The sequence below is a fragment of the Vanellus vanellus genome (assembly GCF_965231255.1).
Source record: "Vanellus vanellus genome assembly, chromosome: 1".
Taxonomy (NCBI): Eukaryota; Metazoa; Chordata; class Aves; order Charadriiformes; family Charadriidae; genus Vanellus; species Vanellus vanellus.
Window position 1 is genome coordinate 148,753,314 of NC_138905.1, and position 21,554 is coordinate 148,774,867.

The window sequence follows — 21,554 nt, forward strand, 5'->3', positions numbered from 1 at the left end:
CACGCAGTCGCCCTCCCGCCACCATCTTGGATGTGGGCAGAAGCCGCGACGCCCTCCGCAGGGCAACAACAACAAGCGACACCCTCAAACACTTCAAGAGACGGGGAGAGGACGAAAGGGGCGAGATAACCCCACTTCGAACAGTCAACACCTGTGGAAGACCTAAAGTCACACTTAAAAGATAAATAAATAAAATATATAAACAAAACAAGCCTCTGCCCGAACTCTCCGCCCCCGACAGGGTTAAAGGGCGGCTTTCCCGCACTCAAAATGGCGCCGGCTGCCGCCCCGCCCCGCCCCCTGCCTGAAGGGGCGGGGTTACGGAAGCCCTCGCCCGGTAACCCCGCCCCTTCAGGCAGGGGGCGGGGCGGCAGCAGGTACGCGCCTCTGCGTGTGCGTGTGCCCGCCCGTCACAGACGCGTCAGGAAACGCAGCGCGCCGCGGGGGAGCCCGTCCCGCCCCCTCCCCTCCGGCCCCGCGCCCCGCCCCGCCCCGCCCCCTCCCCTCCGGCCCCGCGCCCCGCCCCGCCCCGCCCCCTCCCCTCCCCCGCCCTTCCCCGAGCTCCTCCGCGCGCGCGCCGCGGCCCGGCCGGAGAGACGGCGGACCCGCACCGGCTGCGGTAGCGCGATGACGGCGCGGCGGCGGGAGGTGGCGGCGGTGGCGGCAGCAGCCGGCTGCCCCGGCTCCCCCTTCCCTGGCGTCGGCAGCTGGGCGGCTGGCTGGCGGGGCGCGGCGCTGCGTATCGCCCTGGCGGTGCTCCTCCACACGGCCCGGGCCGAGAAGGAAGGTGAGAGCCAGGTTTCCCCTTCCTTTCTTTGGCCTCCTCTTCCTCCGGCGGCGGCGGTTGCGGGGCCGTTGGCGGCTCCCCGGCGGCAGTTGCTGCGGCGGGGGTTGGGGGTGGGAGGGGGTGAGGAGGGGGAAGGGGGGGGCGGCTGGTGAGGCTCCCGGCCTTGCCGCCCCTTCCCCCTCGGCGGGGCCGCCGGGTCCCGCTGCCCGCCGTGCGGCGAGACGCTGCCGCTGTGTCTCCCCGTCCGTCCCCGTCCCGTTCCGCCCCCCCCCGCCCCGCCGGGGTGCGCCGGTGTGGGGGGGAGAGTGGTAGGAAAGGGGGGGGCGAACTAGGTAGGGTTCCTCCTCCCTGACAGCGGCGGGAATGGAGCTGGAGCTGCCCTTTAAAAAGGAGAGGGAGGGGGGAAAAAAGGGGGAGAAGGAAAAAAAAAAAAAAAGGCTTTCTGGCGTTGAGCTGGTTTCCCTGCGGCAGGCTTCCAGCAGGAGAGCGAGCCAAGCCAAACAGGCGGGCAAACCTGCCTGAGAAAGGGGGGGAAAAACGCGTGCTGACATGTGACAGCGAGACCCCCTTTCGCCTTCCCCAACTTTTGACAGGTGTCGAACGCCTTCGCGAGGTCGATGGCGTTCTCTGCAAACTTCAGTGAAAGTCAGACAGGGACTTTTTAACTTCTAGCGTCTTTGACTTTTGGCACGTTGTCTTTTCATTGTGGTTTAACGAGGAGAAAAAAAAGCCCGGAGCGAAACACCTAAGCATATTCTGTAGCATTGCTGAGAACGGCTTTCAAGCATTTCCAAGGTGCAGACTCATGGTCTCCTTAAAAGTGCGGCTGTGTGGCAGCATTAAAAAGCAGCAGATAAATGTAATGTATTGCAGAAGTAGGTGAAACAAATTTACTTTGGCTGGCACGAGAACTTACTTTTCAGGCAAGTTGCTGGGCTGGAGGAGGGTATATTGCAAAGACGTGGAAATGTTTTGTGCCAGATGAAGTCCGAATGGATGAAACAGAATAAGAAAAGAATAAGAAGTATATGGAATAGGAGTTTAGTCAGGAGGCTGTAGTCATGTCTCTAGACCAGACTTGAGGGGAGAAATGCATCCTTGAAATGCATCATAATAATGCATATATCAGAATAAATGTAGATATGCCTTGTATTCCCTAAGGAAAGGATCAATTTGAGTAATTTCCTAGTAACTTGTTTTTACAGATATGATGATGTTGATATTAAGGTGATTACAAAATACGATCAATTTTGAGTCACAGCCACTCTTGTTCACTTGACTTTGTCTGCAGAGAACTTAACTTTTAGGAAACAGTGTGAAGAAGATACAGTATCCTTAGAGTGGTGAGAATTTGTAAGGCTGTCAGTTCAATCTGTAGTGTCTTGAGGTAATAGAAAAGTTCAAATTATTCAGAAATACCTATTTTTTAACTCTGATTTTGATTGAATTCTTTTACAAGCAATAGCTTATATGAATTTATAAGCTTTATCAGTCATGTCATATACCAGTATGATGAAATTGATTCATGCCCTAAAAGTTGTGACAGCTGGAGCCATGGTCTGGCTTTGTTCATTTGTGGAGGAGATACTGTTTTTTTTTTTTTTTTTTGCTGTGGACTTCCTTGGCATTCCTAGATAAACAAAGACAGGTTTAGATTCACAGAGTTTGAACGGATATGATTGAAGTCCTTCAAGAAAATGGAACAGTTTGTACTGATACCATTTCCTTCTATTGATACAGACTGTTACTTAAAACTTATCCCAGCAAAACTTGTGTCCTTTTTAAAAAATGAATTTGATTCTCATACAGAACATGGATTTTTTCAGTCTTTTCTGACACTCATTTTCATCTCAAGATTCTGCTGCTTGAGCATAGTCTACGAGTAGTGCGTTTAAGCTTACTAATAAGTTTTGGTTTAGTGTTTTTGTTTTGTTTGTTCTAAATTTATCTTTTATGGATTCCTTAGAAGAATTTGTTGATGATCTTTGATGATCTGCATTTGTGGATCAGACATTGAAAACTGTTGTCTTGGGGTCTTCCTTTTGCTGAGTGCAATACCTATGTATAGCCCTGGATAAAAGAACGGTGGAGTTTTAAAGCAAGGCAAAGTTGGGTAGTGACTTTTGAGATCCAGTCCTGATCTTAAACTATAGTCTGCCAGTCTGCAAGGGACAGTAACTGAACATAGGCGAGGAAGGACCAGTTTGGACAGTGGGCTTTCAGATCAAAGTAGGAGCTCAAAATGAAATGCTAGTTCAGAAGAAAGGAGGGAAGGGTGTTTCGGGCTGTGTCCTTCAGCGCCGTAGCTTCTAGCAGGTTATGTCAAGTTAAACATAGTAAGACACACTTTGAAAAAAGATAATCTGGAAGTAAGGAAATGGCTTGGAATAGTCTTTTCACCCCCAAAATGTGGACATGTGTATTTCACTACAGCTGCAGAAAGGAAGCTGTGAAAAGGAATTAGAACTGAGGTTGTGCATTCTTGGTCCTGTACTATTTCTACACTGCTGAGTCGAAGGTGACTGTAGTAAGACACAGTGCAGGATACATTCCAAAGAAGTTGCTACAGAAAAAAATTGATAGATGCAGGTGCTGAATGAATGAGAGGAGTAAGAGAAGAATAGATCCAAATATCACAAAGTAAACTGAAAAATGAAGGTGGAGGACACTATTTTCCTCTTACCTTGCATGTACAGGAGGAGAAAAGGGAAAAGATGGAGCTGATACACGGAAGAGTAATGTTGGCTTCGTGCTTCTATGGAGAAGGAGCAGCAAGCAGTTCTTTATGAAGCTGTCATGAGTAGGCAGAAGATTGATGCTGGAGTATTCCAGATTGATGTGACTGCTTCTAGTCCCCGATCTTAGTTAAAGAGTTTGAGGGTAAAAATGTAACACAAACAGCTTTGCTGTTTGTCTAACAGCAAAAAGCAAAACTGAAATTGTTTGTGTATATAAGCTGTAAATCAAATTCATGGGGAAGTGATATTGCTGCACATTCTGTGCTAGAGAAATAGAACTTGTGGAAAGTATCTGCATGTGGACTAGCCAAAAAAACTTATCTGTTTCAGACTAAACACTGATGTGTGAGGTTTGTTTTTTTGTCTAGCTGGGTCCTCAGAGCCCATGTATTGCTGAGGAATGAGTAATACTGAGAAGGTTGTAAAAAATTTTTGGTTGTTTTTTTTTTTTCACTTAGGAAATCTGTGAATCCATAGCAAAAGAATGACATGGCAGTAAAAAAAATCTGCATTCAATCTCAAAGAGCGTCCTGCCATTTAGGAGGTGCAAAAAATAACTTGAGTTTCTTTTTTAAATACATATGATTTTCAGGCTTTTTGTGGGCTCATCCTTTCCTAGTGTAATTATCTCATTCTGTATTGCCACATGGATTGAGGACAGCTTTCAGTTTATATTTGAGCATGTGTGGTTTTTGGTTTGGGTTTCATTTGTTTGTTTGGGGGGTTGTTTTTATTTTTTTAGTTGTTTGGGGGGGACCGACAACACAACAGCCTTCTGGTTGAAGGAAGCCATAGTAGTGCCATAAGCCCCTTAGTCAAAATGTTTTCAAGACAAATGTCTAACATCAGCATGCTTTTTTACCTGAGAACTGTTTTGTGTTTGTTACTTTATTTATATTCATTTATATTGATTTATATTTTTAAAAAATCTGCTTTTATACAACAGCGATTTTTTTTTTAATCACTTTTTATTTGGCCAACTGACTGAAAGCTTGTTTTGACTTATTTTGATAGTTTTCTTACTGACCCTCCTGCTCACAAGATTGCTGCCATTAGAGCAAGGTTGGCATTTAGGCTAGGTTAAATCCCTAACTGTAACTTTTGAAGTTACATCTTCGTGATGGGTCTGGGAAGAAAAAGTCTATTTAGACATATAAGATCTGATACCAGATAGGTCAGTGAAAATGTGGGATGTTCTGTTTTTCTCCTCAAGCTTGACATATTCTTTGCTAACATCCTAGAAACTAAGATAGTTACTGAGTGTAAATGATAGCTAAAATAATCATGGAAAAGTTGAATGGAGGTGTTGTCATTAGAACAGTGCACTGGGATGCTGGAGCTCTGGTTCAATTTTTGTCATTCTGTTTAATCTCAGGCAAGCAGCTTTTCCTTTTTGCTTGTTACCAATATCTAAAATGGCAATCTGGGATACTTCATATGACTCTAGAAAGTAGGCTACTGCTGGAAGGTGATGTGGGAGAAAGCTTGTGAGTTGAAAATAACATTATAAAAATCTCTTCACGTATACTGCTTGTTTGTCATATCCTACTGTCAGAAATGGTATAAAGCATGCTATCATTTATTTTAATGCTAATGTTTTGACCCTAACTTAAATCAAAATGTGATCCAGAAAGAATGACCTCAGTCAAAGTGAAAACACTCTAGCAGCTGAAGTAGCACATCAAAATTGTGAACCGTGCAAGGAAAACATAGTGAATAAAAATTGACCATGCTGTGTAACTGTGTTTTTGAAACTTAAGTATGAGAGAACTGATTAGGTTTGCACTCTGTCTTTGCTCTTGTGATTGATAAATATTAACCATGTGCTTGGATTGATTGAAAGGTCCATACTTGTCTGCAGAATCTTTGGGCTAAATTAAATATAAGAAAAAATTGTAATGCAATGGACAGGAAGTTGAGACCCCATGTTCTCCATGACCTTTTGTGTAATCTCAAAATGGTTGCTATTCCATCCTCTGCATCTTTTTCTCCCTCACCAGTGCCCAGTTATGTTGCTCGTGTGAGGCAGACTGAGCTACCCTGACCTGTAGAGGTCAAGTGAAGGAGAGTGTGCTGCAGTTCATGGCCTTGGATTGTAAGCTCTTGAAGGAACTTGCTATGTATTTGTATAGTGCCTAATATGATGAAGCCCCTCCAAAGTTTGCAGAAGTCTATAGGCATTACTATGAATAAAGCATTCAGTTGTGATTTTTGTGATTGATTGCCAGTATTGCAATATGTGTTACTTTGAGTAATTTAGATACATTTGTGCATGCTAAAATTTCAGCTGTTTGCAGTAAAGCTTGGACATTTGCTGTGTGTCACTTTATTTAAAAACCTACCCAGTTATGCTCTGCTTAAAGGATACATGCTGTGATTCCATGGTGTGATTTACTGAGTTTATAAGTATAAAAAAATCTTTTAAACTGTTAACATTGTAAATCACCTGGGAGTTTGACAGTGAATGGTGGATGTTGTGGTTCATGCATAACCAGCAGTAAAAGTTGTGTGACTGAAGCACAGGCTAGAACCAGTTTGGTTTGTTCCTGTGTTCGTGGGTTCGGCAAGAATAAAAGTCAATAAAGATCCATTTTATTTCTCTTGCTCGTAGCTGCTGTCCAGTGTGGTGCCTCTGACTTTGTCAGTCTACAGCATGAATTTACCTGGGTGTAACAGGAGCTGCGAGAAGGTGTCTTTTTTTTTTTCTCTCCATAAGACAGCATTTGAAGCAAATCTGCACTCTTCATGGTAAAAAGTGGGGGTGCTCAGAACAGGACTGGGTAATACCTTGAGCAGCCTGCTCTAACTGGACCCGCACTGACCAGGTGGCTGGGCTGGAGGCCTCTGGGGTCACTTGCAACCTGCATTATCCTGTAGTTCCAAAAGGTGAGCTCACTGGGTGCTTCTTATGGAAGCAACCAATTCGATACATTCACCTGTGGATGTTATTTTAAAAATCCTTCCCATTTTTTCTAAAAAAATTGTGTTAGTATTTCAGCATTTTTAATTAAGACCAAGATAGAGGTATGTGAATCAGCACAGGCAGGGTGCAGGAACAACCACAAAACTGTGGCTGAAATGCAAAGAGTAAATTTATTTTCGTTACCGAAGCAACACCTGGGCAGAGGCACGCAAACAGGGATGCAGGCCCCACAGAGCTCGGTCCTTGCTAGAGGATCACCAAATCTGCTGTTTTCACCTGTACATCAGAGATTCATGCAGGTGTAGTTTGCCACTGTGCTCTGCCACAGCAGGGCAGGAATCTCGAGTGTGTTCGATAGGGTGCCTCTAAGTCTATCACAGACCTGTGTTATCTAAACACAGATGTTCTTCTTGTCCAACACACAAGGCTAAACAACAATTAGTATGATATATGTGTTTTTTGACACCCCAGCAAGTCACTTGAGTGTGTTTACAATCCTTCTCACCAGTCTTCCGTTACTTTCCCACAAGAGGATGCAGAATTTTGTGTTGCATAGGGAGTATATGAGTGTGTTGCTGGAATGGCCTTTATTTTGTGATTGACTTGTTTGGCATTAGTAATCTAGCTTGTTAATTTGGAAATAGGTACCTAGTTCAATTTAGTTTGCTCGCTGTCACCCATCTTTCTTATATGGAGGAATTGTTAAAAAACAGTCCGGATACAGAGGCAGTAATTATTACCACCAACTTCCCTTTTTCCATTTCTTAGAGCTTGTAAACTGAAAATGTAGATGCCTGATTTAGGAAACCAAAGAAACCAATGACCATGAAAGTTAAAGGGGAGGTATTTACCTTTATAGTCATAAATAGAGGCAAAGAATAATCCTGTGTCAGGTATGGGTTTGTTAGATAAATTTTAACGTGGGATGCAGCGATGTCGGGTGTTTCGCTTTTCTGAACTGCCTACATGCAATAATTAGTGATTTACTGATTGTAGCAAGGATGTGATCCAGCATCTGCATTTAACACTTCAAGTCTGTTTTTTACATTTTCTGAGAAGCAGGCTTGGATAACTTGTGCTGTGGAATATTAAAGGGACTAATCCAGGATTGTGTGCTCTCGTGCTTCCTTTCTCTCTTTTAAAAACCTTGGATGTAGTAAGGAAATAGCAAAGAGCTCAAGGATTGCAATGTAATTCCACTCTCTGAAAAGGAGAAAAAAATGAGGAGTTTCACACTAGCTTGAGATTTTCTTGCTACTCATAGCAGATCTGTCTTCTCATTGAGACTATCATAGAAGCATTTTTAATACCTCTCCTAGTACCTGGCATGCATAGCAGTAGAGAACCATCCAAGAACAACTGGAGTTTTACTGTAGTTATTGAGCTGGTTTTAAGGATACCTGAATGAAATTTAATGGAAGGACATGTACAGGAAATGCAACTATGTACCTAACAGCTCCTTCTGTCTGTGCTGTATGAAGTTACAAAATGTTATTTAATAGGACTGTTTAGCTGACTCTAAAGCAACATGCTTAGGTTTTTAAAGTTATTTGATCAATGTATCCATTAACTATTCTTCATAAAGCAATCTGTCTTAACAATAATGTGTTAAGGCTTATCTGAGGCTTTTTTCAGTTGAACATCTGGATCTATGTTGGACTGTACAGATTTGGTGTAATAGAATCTGCACAGACTTTTTAAATTTACTTAAACTTAAAAAAATCCCAAACATTCCCTGATTATAGGGGTTTCTAAAAGTTATTTAAGGCAAGAAGCACAGCTGATAATGATGTTAAACAGATTAAATTACCATTTGAGGGAGTCATAGAATAAGAGACAGTTGTAGATAAGCATGGTACTGATTTAAATAATTTGAACACTTGTTACCACTAAACTTCTTATATACCAATTTTTCATCAACTTGACTTTTTAGATCCATAGATCTGTAGTAGAATGGGGTCCTTGTAGAGGACAGTGGTACTGGAGAAAAAAAAAATATGGCTGAGAAAGGTTCTCAAAGAGGAAACTTTAGTTTTTGAAAATTGAAAGCTTTTCTGTTTCCTTACAGGCACACTCTATTGGAAATACCTCAAAGTAGTTTTCTCAGTGTGAAATTGGATGGCTTCAGCATAGTTTGCTGTGACTGGCTTATGAAATTTCTCTATTTTTGTAATAGATAAGCTCAGACTGAAAATGTCTGGCTCAGATTGAAGATTATAGAAGATATTGATATGGAGATAGAGTGAAAAAATCAGCTATTTTTTGTGACATCTGCTTCCACTAGGGGATTTTTGGGTCCCCCATTTGAGATGTTGATATAGTATGTTAAGTGAATTTAAAAACTGGTTATCTGAAGCTTGTAAATAAATATGAAATCATCTAGCAATACAGAAAAAGTCTTAATGAATCGGTGATTTACACCAAACTACTGTACAAATATTTGCAGGTAGAATTTGTAGATAATGATAAAAGCTCTCAGGGCAGCTGGATAAACTGCAGGGTGTTTGATTTTAGTTTATTCCCAGCAGTGGTTCGTGCACTACCTTGGAGGCTGGTTACAAGGAGTTCCTCCTGGCTCTACTCTGGGACCTGTCCTGCTTAATATCTTCGTCACTGATCTGGAGTTGGAGTGTACCCAATCTAGGGAGCAGTCATGCTCAAGGGCAGGGCTTTATTTCAGACAGATCTAAACAGGATAGAGCAATGAGCTGACAGGGCCTTCGTGAAATGCAAAAAGGACAAATGGAGAGCCCTTCATATGGGACAGCACTACCACTTGCAGGGGATGCAAGCTCGAAATGCTATAGATGAGTCAGCAATGTACCCTGGCAGCATACAGGAGTGTAGCCACTAGGCTGAACAAAGTGATTATTCCTGTTTACTCCACACTTAATAGACCACACCTAAACCGCTGCATCCACTTTTGTTCCCTATCATCCCACTGAAAGGCTGCAAAGGTGGTTGGTGGGCACATGACTTATGAAGAGAGGCTGAGGGACCCATAGCTGCGTGGAGATGAGGCTTTGGAGGGGCCTCATAGCAGCCTGCCAATATCAAAGTAGAGGTTGTGAAAAAAATGGAGCCAGACTACTCACGGCAATGCATGGCAGGAGCCGGAGAGACAGTGGTCATAAAGTGGAACAGGGAAAGCTTGTTTTGTACCGGGAGGTGCTGGTCTGTGGTGATCTGAGTGAGAAAGGCACTCAGATACTGTAAAATACGATTGAAAATGCTATTTATTAGAGCTAACACTATAAAGAGAGAGTAGTCTAGATAATCTCATGTCTGTTTTGATGCTGGGAACCCAGAGTCGTGCAGCATCAAACAGGCCTCCAGTCCGTGTGCAACATCCTGTGCAGACTTCATCCATAGAAGGGGTTACCCCATGTTGGTCCTTCAAGCTATTGTTGGATTTCCTTACAAGAAAACAACTCTATTCATAATTTCTACTGTCAAGCAGAAAAGATGCTCACATGAGAAATTCTAGCTGCACTGTTAGATAAAGGCAAGGCCACCCAGGTGGCATAATTGCCAGTACCAAGTGGGAGCTGCCTGCAGGCTCCTCTGTTATGGTGAGCTGGCTGGGCTCCTCCTGCAGCCAGGGGGTATGTGCGGCACAGCACGGGCTTGAAGGCAAGCCCATACCTGCAGCACAGCACAGGCATGGGCCTGCTCAGGTTAGCTCTTGCATGGATTGCTGACTGCTCGATGTATTGTGGTCTTCTGGTCAGGATCACTACAATGTCCTGGCTTGACATAATGAGACCATATTTCACCATAAGGACGGTCAGACATTGAAACAGATTCCCCAGAGAGGTTGTGGAATCTCTGACCTTGGAGGTTTTCAGGGCCCAGCTAAACAAAAGCCTAAGCAACATCGTCCAAATTCAGCATTTGCCATACTTCAGCAGAAGGTTGAGCTAGATGACATCTTAAGGTCTGTTCCACCTTGAATTTCTCTGTATCGCTGTTTTGGGTCTCCCTTGTGATCTTAAAAACTTGGTTGGAAGTTGCAATAACTTTGTCACAACTGATGTGAATATCTGTAAGACAAGAGAAATCTGGGTTTCTATGTAACTCCATGGTGTAATAAGCACTATGGTAGTAGTAACGTAGATATAATTTGTATAGAAGTGGAGTTATAATTGGATCCAGGAAGTTTCATGTGTTGTTGCATCACTTAAGAAATGTGATCATAGAATAAAAAAAAGACCCTATTGGCCATTCCTTGTTTCTGTAGTCATGCATTACATAGACTTTATTTGTCCCCTAGTTTTCATTCTTTCTCTTGAAAAATTTGTTTCAGCAGGAATATTTGTGTCCCATCTTTCATGTGGAGGATAATACAGCCATTAGTTTCCATCTTTGCTAGCTTCTGGTAATAAGACAATAAATTAGATTGTGGTTGACATGTTAATATACAAGATGTATTAAAGTAATACTTAACAATCTCTGCAGCTCATATATCTGAGGAAATACTGAGAGATCTGGATATTGAGTGTTGCAAAGTTTGGCTGTTCCTTTCTTGCAGCAGAAGACATGGAGTACTTGGTACTTATTGGAAACCATTTCCTTCTTGTATATTTGCTTAGGACCACCAAACTGAAGTTTTGTGTAACTTCAGTCTGTGGAGCAAGAAATGGGCAGTCTAGAGTTACCAGAAATGACCATTATCTAGTGAGACCCTAACCCTGCCCATCCTGTTACTTAATTCAGTGGTAGAAGGCACTGAGACTACTCTTGCCCTTTTAAGTTGTTGCTGCTAAATGTAAAAGATAAGGAAGGCGTGTGTGGGGGTGTCATGGATTAACCCCAGCTGTCAACTAGGACCACATAGCTGCTCACTCACTCCCCCTCCGGTGTGATGGGGAAGAGAATTGGAAGGGTAAAAGTGAGAAAACTCATGGGTTGAAATAAAAACAGTTCAATAAGTAAAGCAAAAGCCACACACGCAAGCAAAGCAAACCAAGGAATTCATTCCCTGCTTCCCATAGGCAGGCAGGTGCTCAGCCATCTCCAGGAAAGCAGGGCTCCATCATGCGTAACAGTTACTTGGGAAGACAAACGCCATCACTCTGAACGTTTCTCCCTTTCTCCTTCTCCCCTCCACTTTATATACTGAACATGACATCACATGGTACGGAATATCCCTCTGGTCAGTTGAGGTCAGCTCTTCCGGCTGTGTCCCCTCCTAATTTCTTGTGCACCCCCAGCCTGCTGGCTGGTCAGGTAGGGTGAGGAGCAGAAAAGGCCTTGGCTGCTTAGCAACAACCAAAACCACCGGTGTGCTATCAAGATCATTTCTCATCCCAAATCCAAAACATAGCACTATACCAGCTGCTAGTAAGAAAGTCCGCTGTATCCCAACTGAAACCATGACAGTGGGGAACTTAATACAAAAGCAGCTATATCATAATATAATCATATACCTCATCGGTTGCCTTTTGTGTAGTTTAACTAGGTCATGATCTGCCCAAATAGCTTTGGCTAAACTGGATCTTCCGAAATAATTAAATTCCTCATTTTGGGGGAAACCTGATTATGCCTGATCCTGAAGGAGAGATCTTTACAGGTGAAGTTACTCTGCCAATTAGTATTACTGAATATCATTATCTGACAGAGAAAAGACTGAAATAAACTTCCAGTTCATCAGGGAAAATTTGATCAGAGTTCCACTACTTGATGAGTCCCATGAATTCTTCCTTTGATTAAACTGAATTTCTCTAGGGAAAAAGACATTAGAGTAAGGAACTTGGAAATTGAATTAAAAAATTATTTAGCATTATTTAATAAAAAAAAATTAGCATTATTTAATTGTGTTTTAAAAGTACCTGTATTAGAAAAAAATCTAATGCTGAAGGGCCATTTAATCTAGCAAAGGTGTGTGTATTTATGTTGAGACTTGGTGCTAGGCACGTCAAAGTAGAAACGAGGTATTTTTGAATGAAGATAATTGACTGTTATCTTAGTTAAGGGACGACTTAATAACGGGGGGTGGTTGCAGTCTTTAAAGTAGAATTAGATGTCTCTCCAAAACATATTCTGTAACTAAGTCTAAGGATTTGGAATTATTGGGGGGAAATTGTGATCTGTGTTGCACAGGGTGTCAACCTAGGTCATCATAGCAGTTTCTGAAAGAGTCTGACCAGAAGAGACTGTTTATTTATTTCTGAGGCACAACCGCTTCCAAGGTATTTTGGGTAGCTGAATTGAGTTTTTGCAGTTAAACATGCTCAAGCATTTCATTTCCATATGTACCTTTAATTTCTTATTAGTGTTTAGGGATTTTGTCCCCCAAACTGGAATTCCCCTATTTTGTTTCATTCTTCTTGCCCTGTATTTTATCTTCTTTCAAAACTTGCTTCAGTTGGTCCTCTCCACCCATTTCTTTTCTGGCTTTATCAGCCATTGTGGCCAGCCTTTTCCTGCTGGTCCATGTTCCCACATGGCACGTCAACAGACTGCTTTGCTAAACAGTCAACAAGCAGCAGTACTGCCATATCATTAACACTAGGGCTTTAACATTAGGCTTTTCCTACCTTTTCTTGACCTTCGATCGTTGTATTTATAGCATTATCTTGCTGCTCTTATACTTGTCCCCCAGGGTTAATGGCTGTTTCCAGTGGACACTTGAGTAACAGTTGCCACGTGAGCATAGAGAGGGTGGAGATACTGTGCTCCTCCCTCCCCGTGGTTCTCCTCCCCAGTTGTAATTTAGTCTTAACCAAGTTGCAAGTGTTATGCAGCAAAATCTTACTTAATGTGTTGTCTGCGTTCCCTTGTTGTTCTATAAATTTATGCAGTTCCACGCTGATAAGTGACGTAAAAAAAAAACCCCAAAACAACAGGGGTGAGGGGAGGGGGAGTCAGGGCAGAGAGGAGAGCAGAACTCTCACTCAGTAGGCCACTGTTCCTGTGCCATAACATTGGTTAAGATGTGTGGTAGAAAGCATCCTCTGTAGCAGGCAGCAAGGTAGGAGTGAGGATTGAAAACTGAGCGGTGTCCACAGAGCATAAGCTGTAGCTCTGGTCTGATTGCATACACGTTGCCAGCAAGGCATTTGGATGTTGGGAGGTATCTGTCTGGTGCTCTCATCTTCCTTTTCTGTGGGGTGTTTTGGAAACTCTGAAAATCCCATCCTCCTTCCTCTTTTCTGCAAGTGTGGAGAACAATTCTCGCTCTCTCTGTAGGTTTATTAAGGTCATTAATCAGCCTGGATGTAGCTTTTAAATAGGTCTCTGCACTGTATTGGCAAAATCTGTTTTTTTGAGTAAGTGGGTTTCATGGGCCTGTTCAGTGGCTAATTTCATAAGAGTACAAGTTTGGAAGCCTGACGTTAATGGTAATAGAACAATATATTAACTGACAATAATTGTAACTCCTCAGGCTGCAGAATCTATGAACTGACTGTCACTTCTTGTAAACTACATATTAAACATTTCTATATGCTGAAAAGGTTAAAATTCCAATATGTCCATGTGATCTGTGCACACATCAATTTGCAGTGCTACATGAGTAGTAAAACATACCACTACAATTAGAAGTTTCTGATCTAAAGTTTGAGAACTGAACCATGATGAAGATTTAAGAATAGTTTGGAGGGGCTGCTGCTTTCTCCCTCTGTCATTGCAGGACAGGTTATCTTGGTTTTGAGGCAAGTTCCAATTAATTTTATGTCTGTACAAGCTCAATAACAACAAATTTATAGAGGTATAACCTAATTTAGCATATTGAAATTTTAAAATATTTTAAATTGTCATCATTAGAAACAATAAGAAGGCCATAATTTGTATGGCACAAAGCCAGGAAAAAGGATGCTATTTGCAGATGTTTGGTTTCTCTAACTTCCTTTTAATTTTTTTTCCTCTCTTTAAATGATTTGAGACATTTCCATGGGTGTCAGTAGTATTGTTCTCTTTGACTTAAAAATAATGTGTGCTAAAGTCTTTCTCCAGATGACAGAATTATATCTTATTTTCAAATAAATAAATAAATAAAGAAGTTTTCTCATTTATACCTCTCTATGAAATCTTCATGAAAAAACAGAATTGGATATTATTTCCTGAGAAGCATTTTGGAGCCAGCAATTAAATGTCTTTGGATGAACAAAGGAAATTATTGACGTTGAAATTATTGAAGGCACCAACTTAAAGCAAATGTTTTTAATAAGTATTTTAGCAACTTTTAAAGCACTGTTTGATTCATTTTTTTTTTAAGTGAAGTTTTATGGTATTTATTGCTACCATCTGAAATAGACCATTTTGGTCAATGGTAGATAACCTTTTAAAATCTTTTTACAAAAAAAGTCAGATTAAAATAAACTTTGCTCCAGCTGAAGTGGATGAAAATGCAAATTTCTGTAAGGTGGAAATGCAGGCTGAGTACAGAATAAGCGGCTGAGAATAAAAGTAAAGGTATTCAAATAATGTGTGATTCTTTTTTTCTCTTCATCTAAAATAATCTAAAGTGATTTTCTTACCTGTCTGCTTTTATTTAGTTATTTTTTGTAGGTGTAGTGTGTGTTACTTTCAGTGAGCTTTTTTGTTTCTAGGTATGTTTCTGTAATTTTATTGCAAAGATATGTCTATTACACCACACATCCAATCACTGCAAACTCTGTAAAAGAAACCTTCAAGCAGTTGTACCATCTTCTGAAGCATGAAATAAATGTTGTGAGCCAGATGTGTGAACTGTGTCTTCAGGATGGAGACCTGCTTTCTTCCTTTCTCGGACTAAGCTTCATTGTCAGTCTGGGGACTGTGTTCTGAATCAGAATTGTGCTGTCACTTTTGTGGCTGGCTTTAAACACTGAATTGATCACTGAATTCCTAAATATCTTCATCAATCTTAACTAAGGGGAAAAGAGATGAGTGGATGGAATGGATGAGCACGGTGTGGCAGCTGTCCTTACTAGGAAAGGGCCTTGCTGTGTAAAGAAGCTTGTCCTGTGTCTAAAGTCAGAAATGACATGGGTGAGTTAGCGAAAGATTATATGCAGACTTAGTTGGGTAACAGTATATACACTCGAATTTGTGCTGTTGTGTGCAGTAAAATGCAAATTATTTGACTTTTTTCCCCCCTCACTGTGGAATAGTGAGTTATGCACTCAGGTATTGCAGTGCAAGTGATCTACTGTCTCTGTTTAGCTTGTATGAATTTGGGCATGGGTTGGTGCATATGAACTTAAATTTGAGTATGTGTTATGTAAAGTCATAAAAATAGTTTCTTACAATCAGTAGTACAAACTAAGGTTTTTAATGAAAATTCTTTTTGTTATTTAGCTTAATATATTGCTTTTTCATTTCACATTATCATTAATGTGCATTATCTAGGAATGTTTCTATTTCAACTCTAATATGTAAACAGAAAATAAAAATTTGGCAAGCTGACTTTTTGAGGGATGTAAGTAGGGGTTTTAATAAAGAAAAAAGAATGAATATGTTGTGATGTAAAAAGACTTCAAAGCGAGTTATTTTTGCATGTGATCTTTACTACTTAGTGTGTATTTACTATCTTCCTGAGGTCAGTTGGAAAAATGATTAATTTTCCTTCATTATGGACTCCTGGAAAAGAAAGAACTGAATTGGCTATACAAGTGCAAGAGAATTTTGCTGGAAAGCAAGTCTGCTGGTTGGTCATTCTCTTTTGGAGCCTCTTGCCTGAGATTCACTGGCTCATAAGAGAATGACCTTTTACATTTCCAGTGAACAGTCGCCGGTAGGGACGCAGGCAGAAATTCAGGCTGATAGCTACACCAACTCTCCCGTCTTGGAAACAGGCCTTTCTTTAAACAGCTTTTATTGTGTTGAACACTGAACTGGGATGTGTTTCTTGAGGCTCACCAGACTTTTGTATTCTTGAAGCCAATAAAAACGGTCGCTTGCATTACAGCATAATACCGTTTTTCTTTATCTGTGTTGTTTAATTTTTTACAATATAATTTTCCTTTCATAATAATGTTATTTTGTCATTCTGTATCTGCCTGCCTGTATTTTACATGCTGCTCAGTTTTCCACTATTCAGGATGATTGAAATTGCGTGATTGCGCATAAGCAGTTAATTCATAGTCAAAACTTTAAAACCAACTTGTCCAGTTTTAGTTGTGCTGTTTAACCGGTAGTGATACAAATGCTGTAATTACAATTACATAGACAGAAGTGAATGACATTCAGCACATTGTAATTGGCTCACGTGGTTATAGTTACCTTGAAGTGAGCTTAGTTATTTAGACAAAGGGTCAGAAACTGGACTTCTAAAAACCTTAATGTAAATTAGGAGAGATTTAAATAATTGGTCTGGCCCTATTTTAGTAAGCTGGGACACTATTTCCAGAATTCGGAGAAAATTCATAGACTGATACTGGATTGCATAAATAACAGCTTCTAAGAAAATTTAAAAATTGATTCAGACAAGAGTTGAGGGGGAAAACAGTTCTTACAAACATGTAAGAAGATATATAATGAGGATTAACATAAAAATAAATGAAAGCACTGTGTTATGGAGTAGCTCTTTCAGAACTAAGTAATATTTCAGAATAGTGTTTTTATAAGTGTATATGCCAGAATATGCATTCCTATTGAAATGAAGAAATTGACAGTGGCTGAATGAAAGATAGATTTGCAAAGCCACCTTAAAAATCAGATCTCAGTCAGAGTAGGCCTCATAACCTGTGAACCATGGAGAATTTTTTTTATCGTTGCACACCAAGAGTCTTGGCATATTCACTGGTCTCACATTACATGCAAATTTATTCTGTTATGTGTAGTTCAGGCACATCAAAAGACTCATGTTAGCTAAATTGATTTTGATAGTAAGTTCCAGTTTGCTTTGGAGAATTGTAGGATTTTAAAATTTTCTCCTTGCTACTTGATGCTTTATAGGTCTGTAATCTTCTTATTTTAAGCTAAAATATAAAAGGCTTGGACCAGAGACAATTAAAATAGGAATGTGTTTGAGCAAAATTTGGCTGCTAGCTATATAAACTTGTGAGAAGATGCTGCTTAAGCTTTGAGAAATTTAAGTGAATTCAGTATCTCTTTAGACCACTGTTGTTTCCATTTTTATTACTTTAGGTGTTTGCCATCAAACATTGTGATGTTGTTGGAAAGGGCAGGGAAAGCATTTAGAAATCTACTGGTAATAAAGGCTAGATAGTGTTTTTACTGCTCCAAAAAGCTGTGGGTTTGGGGGGGCAGGGGTTATGTCTGTGGTGGTGGGTTTTGTTTTGCTAGTCTTTAAAGAGTTTGGAAAGGCTTATAAAATGCCCTCTATAGAAGAAGGTGTTTTGGAGCAAGTGGAAAGACCTGCATTCATAGTCTTTTTATGATACCTTTTATGATCGTTTTATAGAAAAGCTGACTTCAGCAAAGAAGTTGTATTTTAAAGGCTGTAAATTGAAAACAAACAGAAAATGAAACTTGAAGTATTTTTAGCATTTGCTGTTGCTTATATCACTTCTGTTAATAGTGATCTACTGCCTGAAAAGAGGAAACCAGGGTATGCAAATAAGAAGCTGGAAAAATTTGACCCTGAAATCACTTAATGTCCTAGTAGTGAGAGTGATTGAAATTGTCACAGATTCTCACTAATCTGATAAATTTGCTTCTTGTGGGTGCTCAAAAGGATAAAGGTCTTCTGCTGAGAGGGATCTGTATATATGTCTTAGAAGAAAATATTCTGTTCAGCATAGGTGAGGAGGAAAGGAGACTTTGATTCTTCTGGCCTTGAAATCTGTGGATATGAACCTTCATCCTTTTCCTTCTTCAGGCCATGAATATGCTAACAGCATTTAAAGTTTGACTAATAACTGCTATAATCAGCCTTCAGAGCTTTGATTGCCTGTAGGGTCAGGAGGAAATTGTTCTCCTAATGCGTAATTTGGCTACTTGACTGCTGATTTGTGCAGTGGCAGATCACGCTGTGGCAGCTAAAATGCTTCCTACCCCAAATGTTATGTTGTGCCCCTCTCCTAGCAGTTGCCAGTCATGTGGCAGGGGTGACCGAAATGGCACAGTCAGCAGTTCTTAATTTGCTACAGGTTACTATTCCAGAGTGTTAAAGTATTGGCTACGGTATTAGACTGATAATGGAGCATGATGGTATCAGCCCAGACTTTGGGAAGAAGTTTTTCCAGGAGAAATTGTTAGGGACTTTGCAGAAACAGTCATCTTCCTCTGTAGCATGGGGAATGGTTCACCTAATAAAGCATGCCCAAGTGATCTCATACTTAATTGCTTGCAGAGTCTTTTGTCATTGGTAATAACCTATTCTCTATTGGTGACATACATATTTTGTGTAAAAAGACATAAAAGACTATTTTTGAACTTGCACTGCAGAAGTTTGTGAACTTACTTGGCTCAGGTAGTACAAGTGCAAACGGTGAGCAACTGCTGCTAATTCAGGAATGGGCAGCTACCCAGAAGGAAGTGTTCTGTTCTCTGGGCACCGTCTGCATTTTACTTTGAAGAAGCCTCTGTCCTCTCTCTGGTCCATATAGGACGGTTTGAGAGCTGCTCTTACAGAGGGTTTGGGTGATTCTTTATGACTCGTCAGTGTAGCTTTTTTAAAAATGTAATTAGCTTTGCTTCATTTGCATGGTGACTAGTTGCACTCATTGCTTCATCCTGAATCGAGAGTCTGAGAAGTCACTTGCAAAAACAAACTTTCATCTCACAAAGGTCTAGGTATTTACTTGTCGTTTCCTTGCTTTGATGAAATAATTGATAAAGTCAACGCAAAGGCTATGAAGTTAGTCTGTAATGAAGTAAAAGGTATAATCATAGAAGCTTCATCACAGTCTCAGTTGAGATGCGACTGCTATGAAATGGCCAGCAGCCAAGCTTTGCAGTGCATCTGACTTCACCTGGCACTAACTGTCATCTGCTCTCTGAAAACATTTCTTAAATGATATAATGATGAATGGCACTTCTATTTAACAGTGTCGTCTGCTCGAAATCTTCTATAACATCTGTTGCTTTGTTCAGAAGTTGTGGCAAAGATGAAATAACTGAAGAGTGGCTGAGAAAGTGGGGTTTACAGAAGGGCTGCCTGTATTCAAGCTGCTTGGGTAGAAAGCTTTGGCTTTCTTTGAGCTGCTCTGTGTGTTATGCTTGTGGAAGAATTGTTGCTACTTTCTGGTCTTTGTACCTACAGTGTATCATATTTAAAACGGGGAAAAAAGCATCAAGAAAGTATTAAGAACTTGTGATTTGATAAGATACCCTTTTATGTGTTACTGGTTGTTGATAGATTATGAATATAAAAAGCTGTTTTCTAATGAATTTTTCATTTGTGCCTGATGTCACAGTCAAGTTCTGTGTATTCTTTGTTTCCAAAACAGAAAGGTTGAAAATGAAAGAATGCCAAAAAACCTAACCTTTGAGGTGCAGTTCCTTTTGACTATTAGGAAGGTGTGCTCGTATTGATAAATTGTTTTATTAAATCATGATTGTTAAACTTGCAATAAATCAAATACATGAGAAAATGTAATTTCATTCTGGATTTCTCCCTTAGTTAAAAATTGAGAATTGCACCTCCATATCAGCTAATCGGTAATTTGGTTTTTCTGCACAGAGCATAGGCATGACATTTCTATAAAATTGTGATTAACTGTCATACTTTCCTTTTTAACCTAACGTGTCAAAGCTTCATTTTCTTACATCTTGCACGGCAATTCACTTTTTTTTTTGATTGGTTTTAAAGACAAAAGTAAACAGTGACTTGAATATCTTATATTGTCTTGGCAGTTAAATTGACAAGAATCGACTTGTTCTTTGTTTCTAGGATTAAACTTTAAAGTGATAGACCTACTCCAGTAATTTGAGTTTTAAAAGCCCAAATCTTCATAAGATGTAGGACTTGATCTCGTAACAGCTGTTTAAATGCTGTTATTTTGGGGGTTTGTGGGTGTGTGTGTGTTTGTTAGTTTTTTTTAATCGTGCTCTATCTTCTGTATAGTTCTTCAAGATAAATGATTGACCAAACCCCCAGTTCTTGGGTTAAGGGTGACTTTTGTTTATTTGGGAAATCATTAAGGTAATAACAATAAATACACAAAAAAGTTTCTAAGATATTGCTGACGTGACTGACTAGTACTGCATGTGCCAGTGTTAATATTGCTGGACATGTTGTCGTGGTTTAGGACACATGCCTATTGTTTATAATCTGAGCCCCACCTTCCCCTCTGTGGTGATTTTCGAGCTTCCACGTGAGCTGGACTGCTTTCTCAGCTTGTGTCACTAAATGTTAGAATTCTGAAGTGTGGTAGCTTGGAAAGTAATTGTATAAAATCTTGTTGTTTGGGGTTTTTATTTATTTGTCTGGGGTTTTTTGCATACCCAAAGAGGCTTTTGGAGATGACAGCAGCAGTCTTTGTTTTATGTTAACTTTTATTTTTGGTTATATGAAAGCAAGGTTGTGGAGTTTGTACCTTATAGGAGAAGGTATCAAAATATAGGGGGAGTCAGGGATGCAGAATGGGATGTACAAACACTGCTATTAAGTAGCTGGTTGAATTTTGGGTGCTGAGTGAGGTGTCACTAAAGCAGCTATTGAGGAAATGCTTGAGACAAATATGTGTCAAAAATAGTGTTTTTCTGTGTGGTAGGTGCCTTTACTCCTGTATGCCAAGAGCGTGTTTTTCTTATTTCTGCTTTCTGAAAGTAATGTCACTTTTTCTTTTAAAACATCATGGAGACAAGTGGCAATGCTGGTGACATTATAATAATTGTTCTTGTTAGAACACTGACCTTCAAAGCGGGAAACAAAGGCTTAAATCTCCTTTTTCAGACTGGGATTCAAATTCTGTCTTCCAGGAGCGCACCTTGTGCTTCTGTGTGCTGGGAAATCTTTAACTTCTTCCTGCTGAAGTTGTTCCTCTTTGTGGAAAGAGTGGTCTGTTATCACTCTGTCAACTTCATCTAGCTGAATGGTAAAGGCAGTCATGGAAAAAGGTTGTAGAGTAGGGGAGGAGTTATTTATAGGGAGTTTTGTTTTTTTAATACCATTTTCTGGTTTGAGGCTGTTATGGTATTTTATCCTAAAGACCCACTTGGATGTACGTAGACGGTCTTGGAGAGTAAAATTTAGACCTCTTTGAACTTTCTT

General features: G+C 40.4%; 1 protein-coding gene across 1 annotated transcript in view; it reads left to right on the forward strand.

Annotated features, from left to right (window-relative positions):
* The first annotated feature begins 604 nt into the window (after window positions 1-604).
* TMEM131 (transmembrane protein 131) overlaps window positions 605-21,554 on the forward strand; it is a 105,803-nt gene continuing 84,853 nt past the window's right edge. The window contains exon 1 of the mRNA XM_082493167.1: window positions 605-787. Coding sequence (XP_082349293.1) covers window positions 628-787 — 160 coding nt within the window. The 5' untranslated portion in view covers window positions 605-627. The remainder of the gene's footprint in view (window positions 788-21,554) is intronic.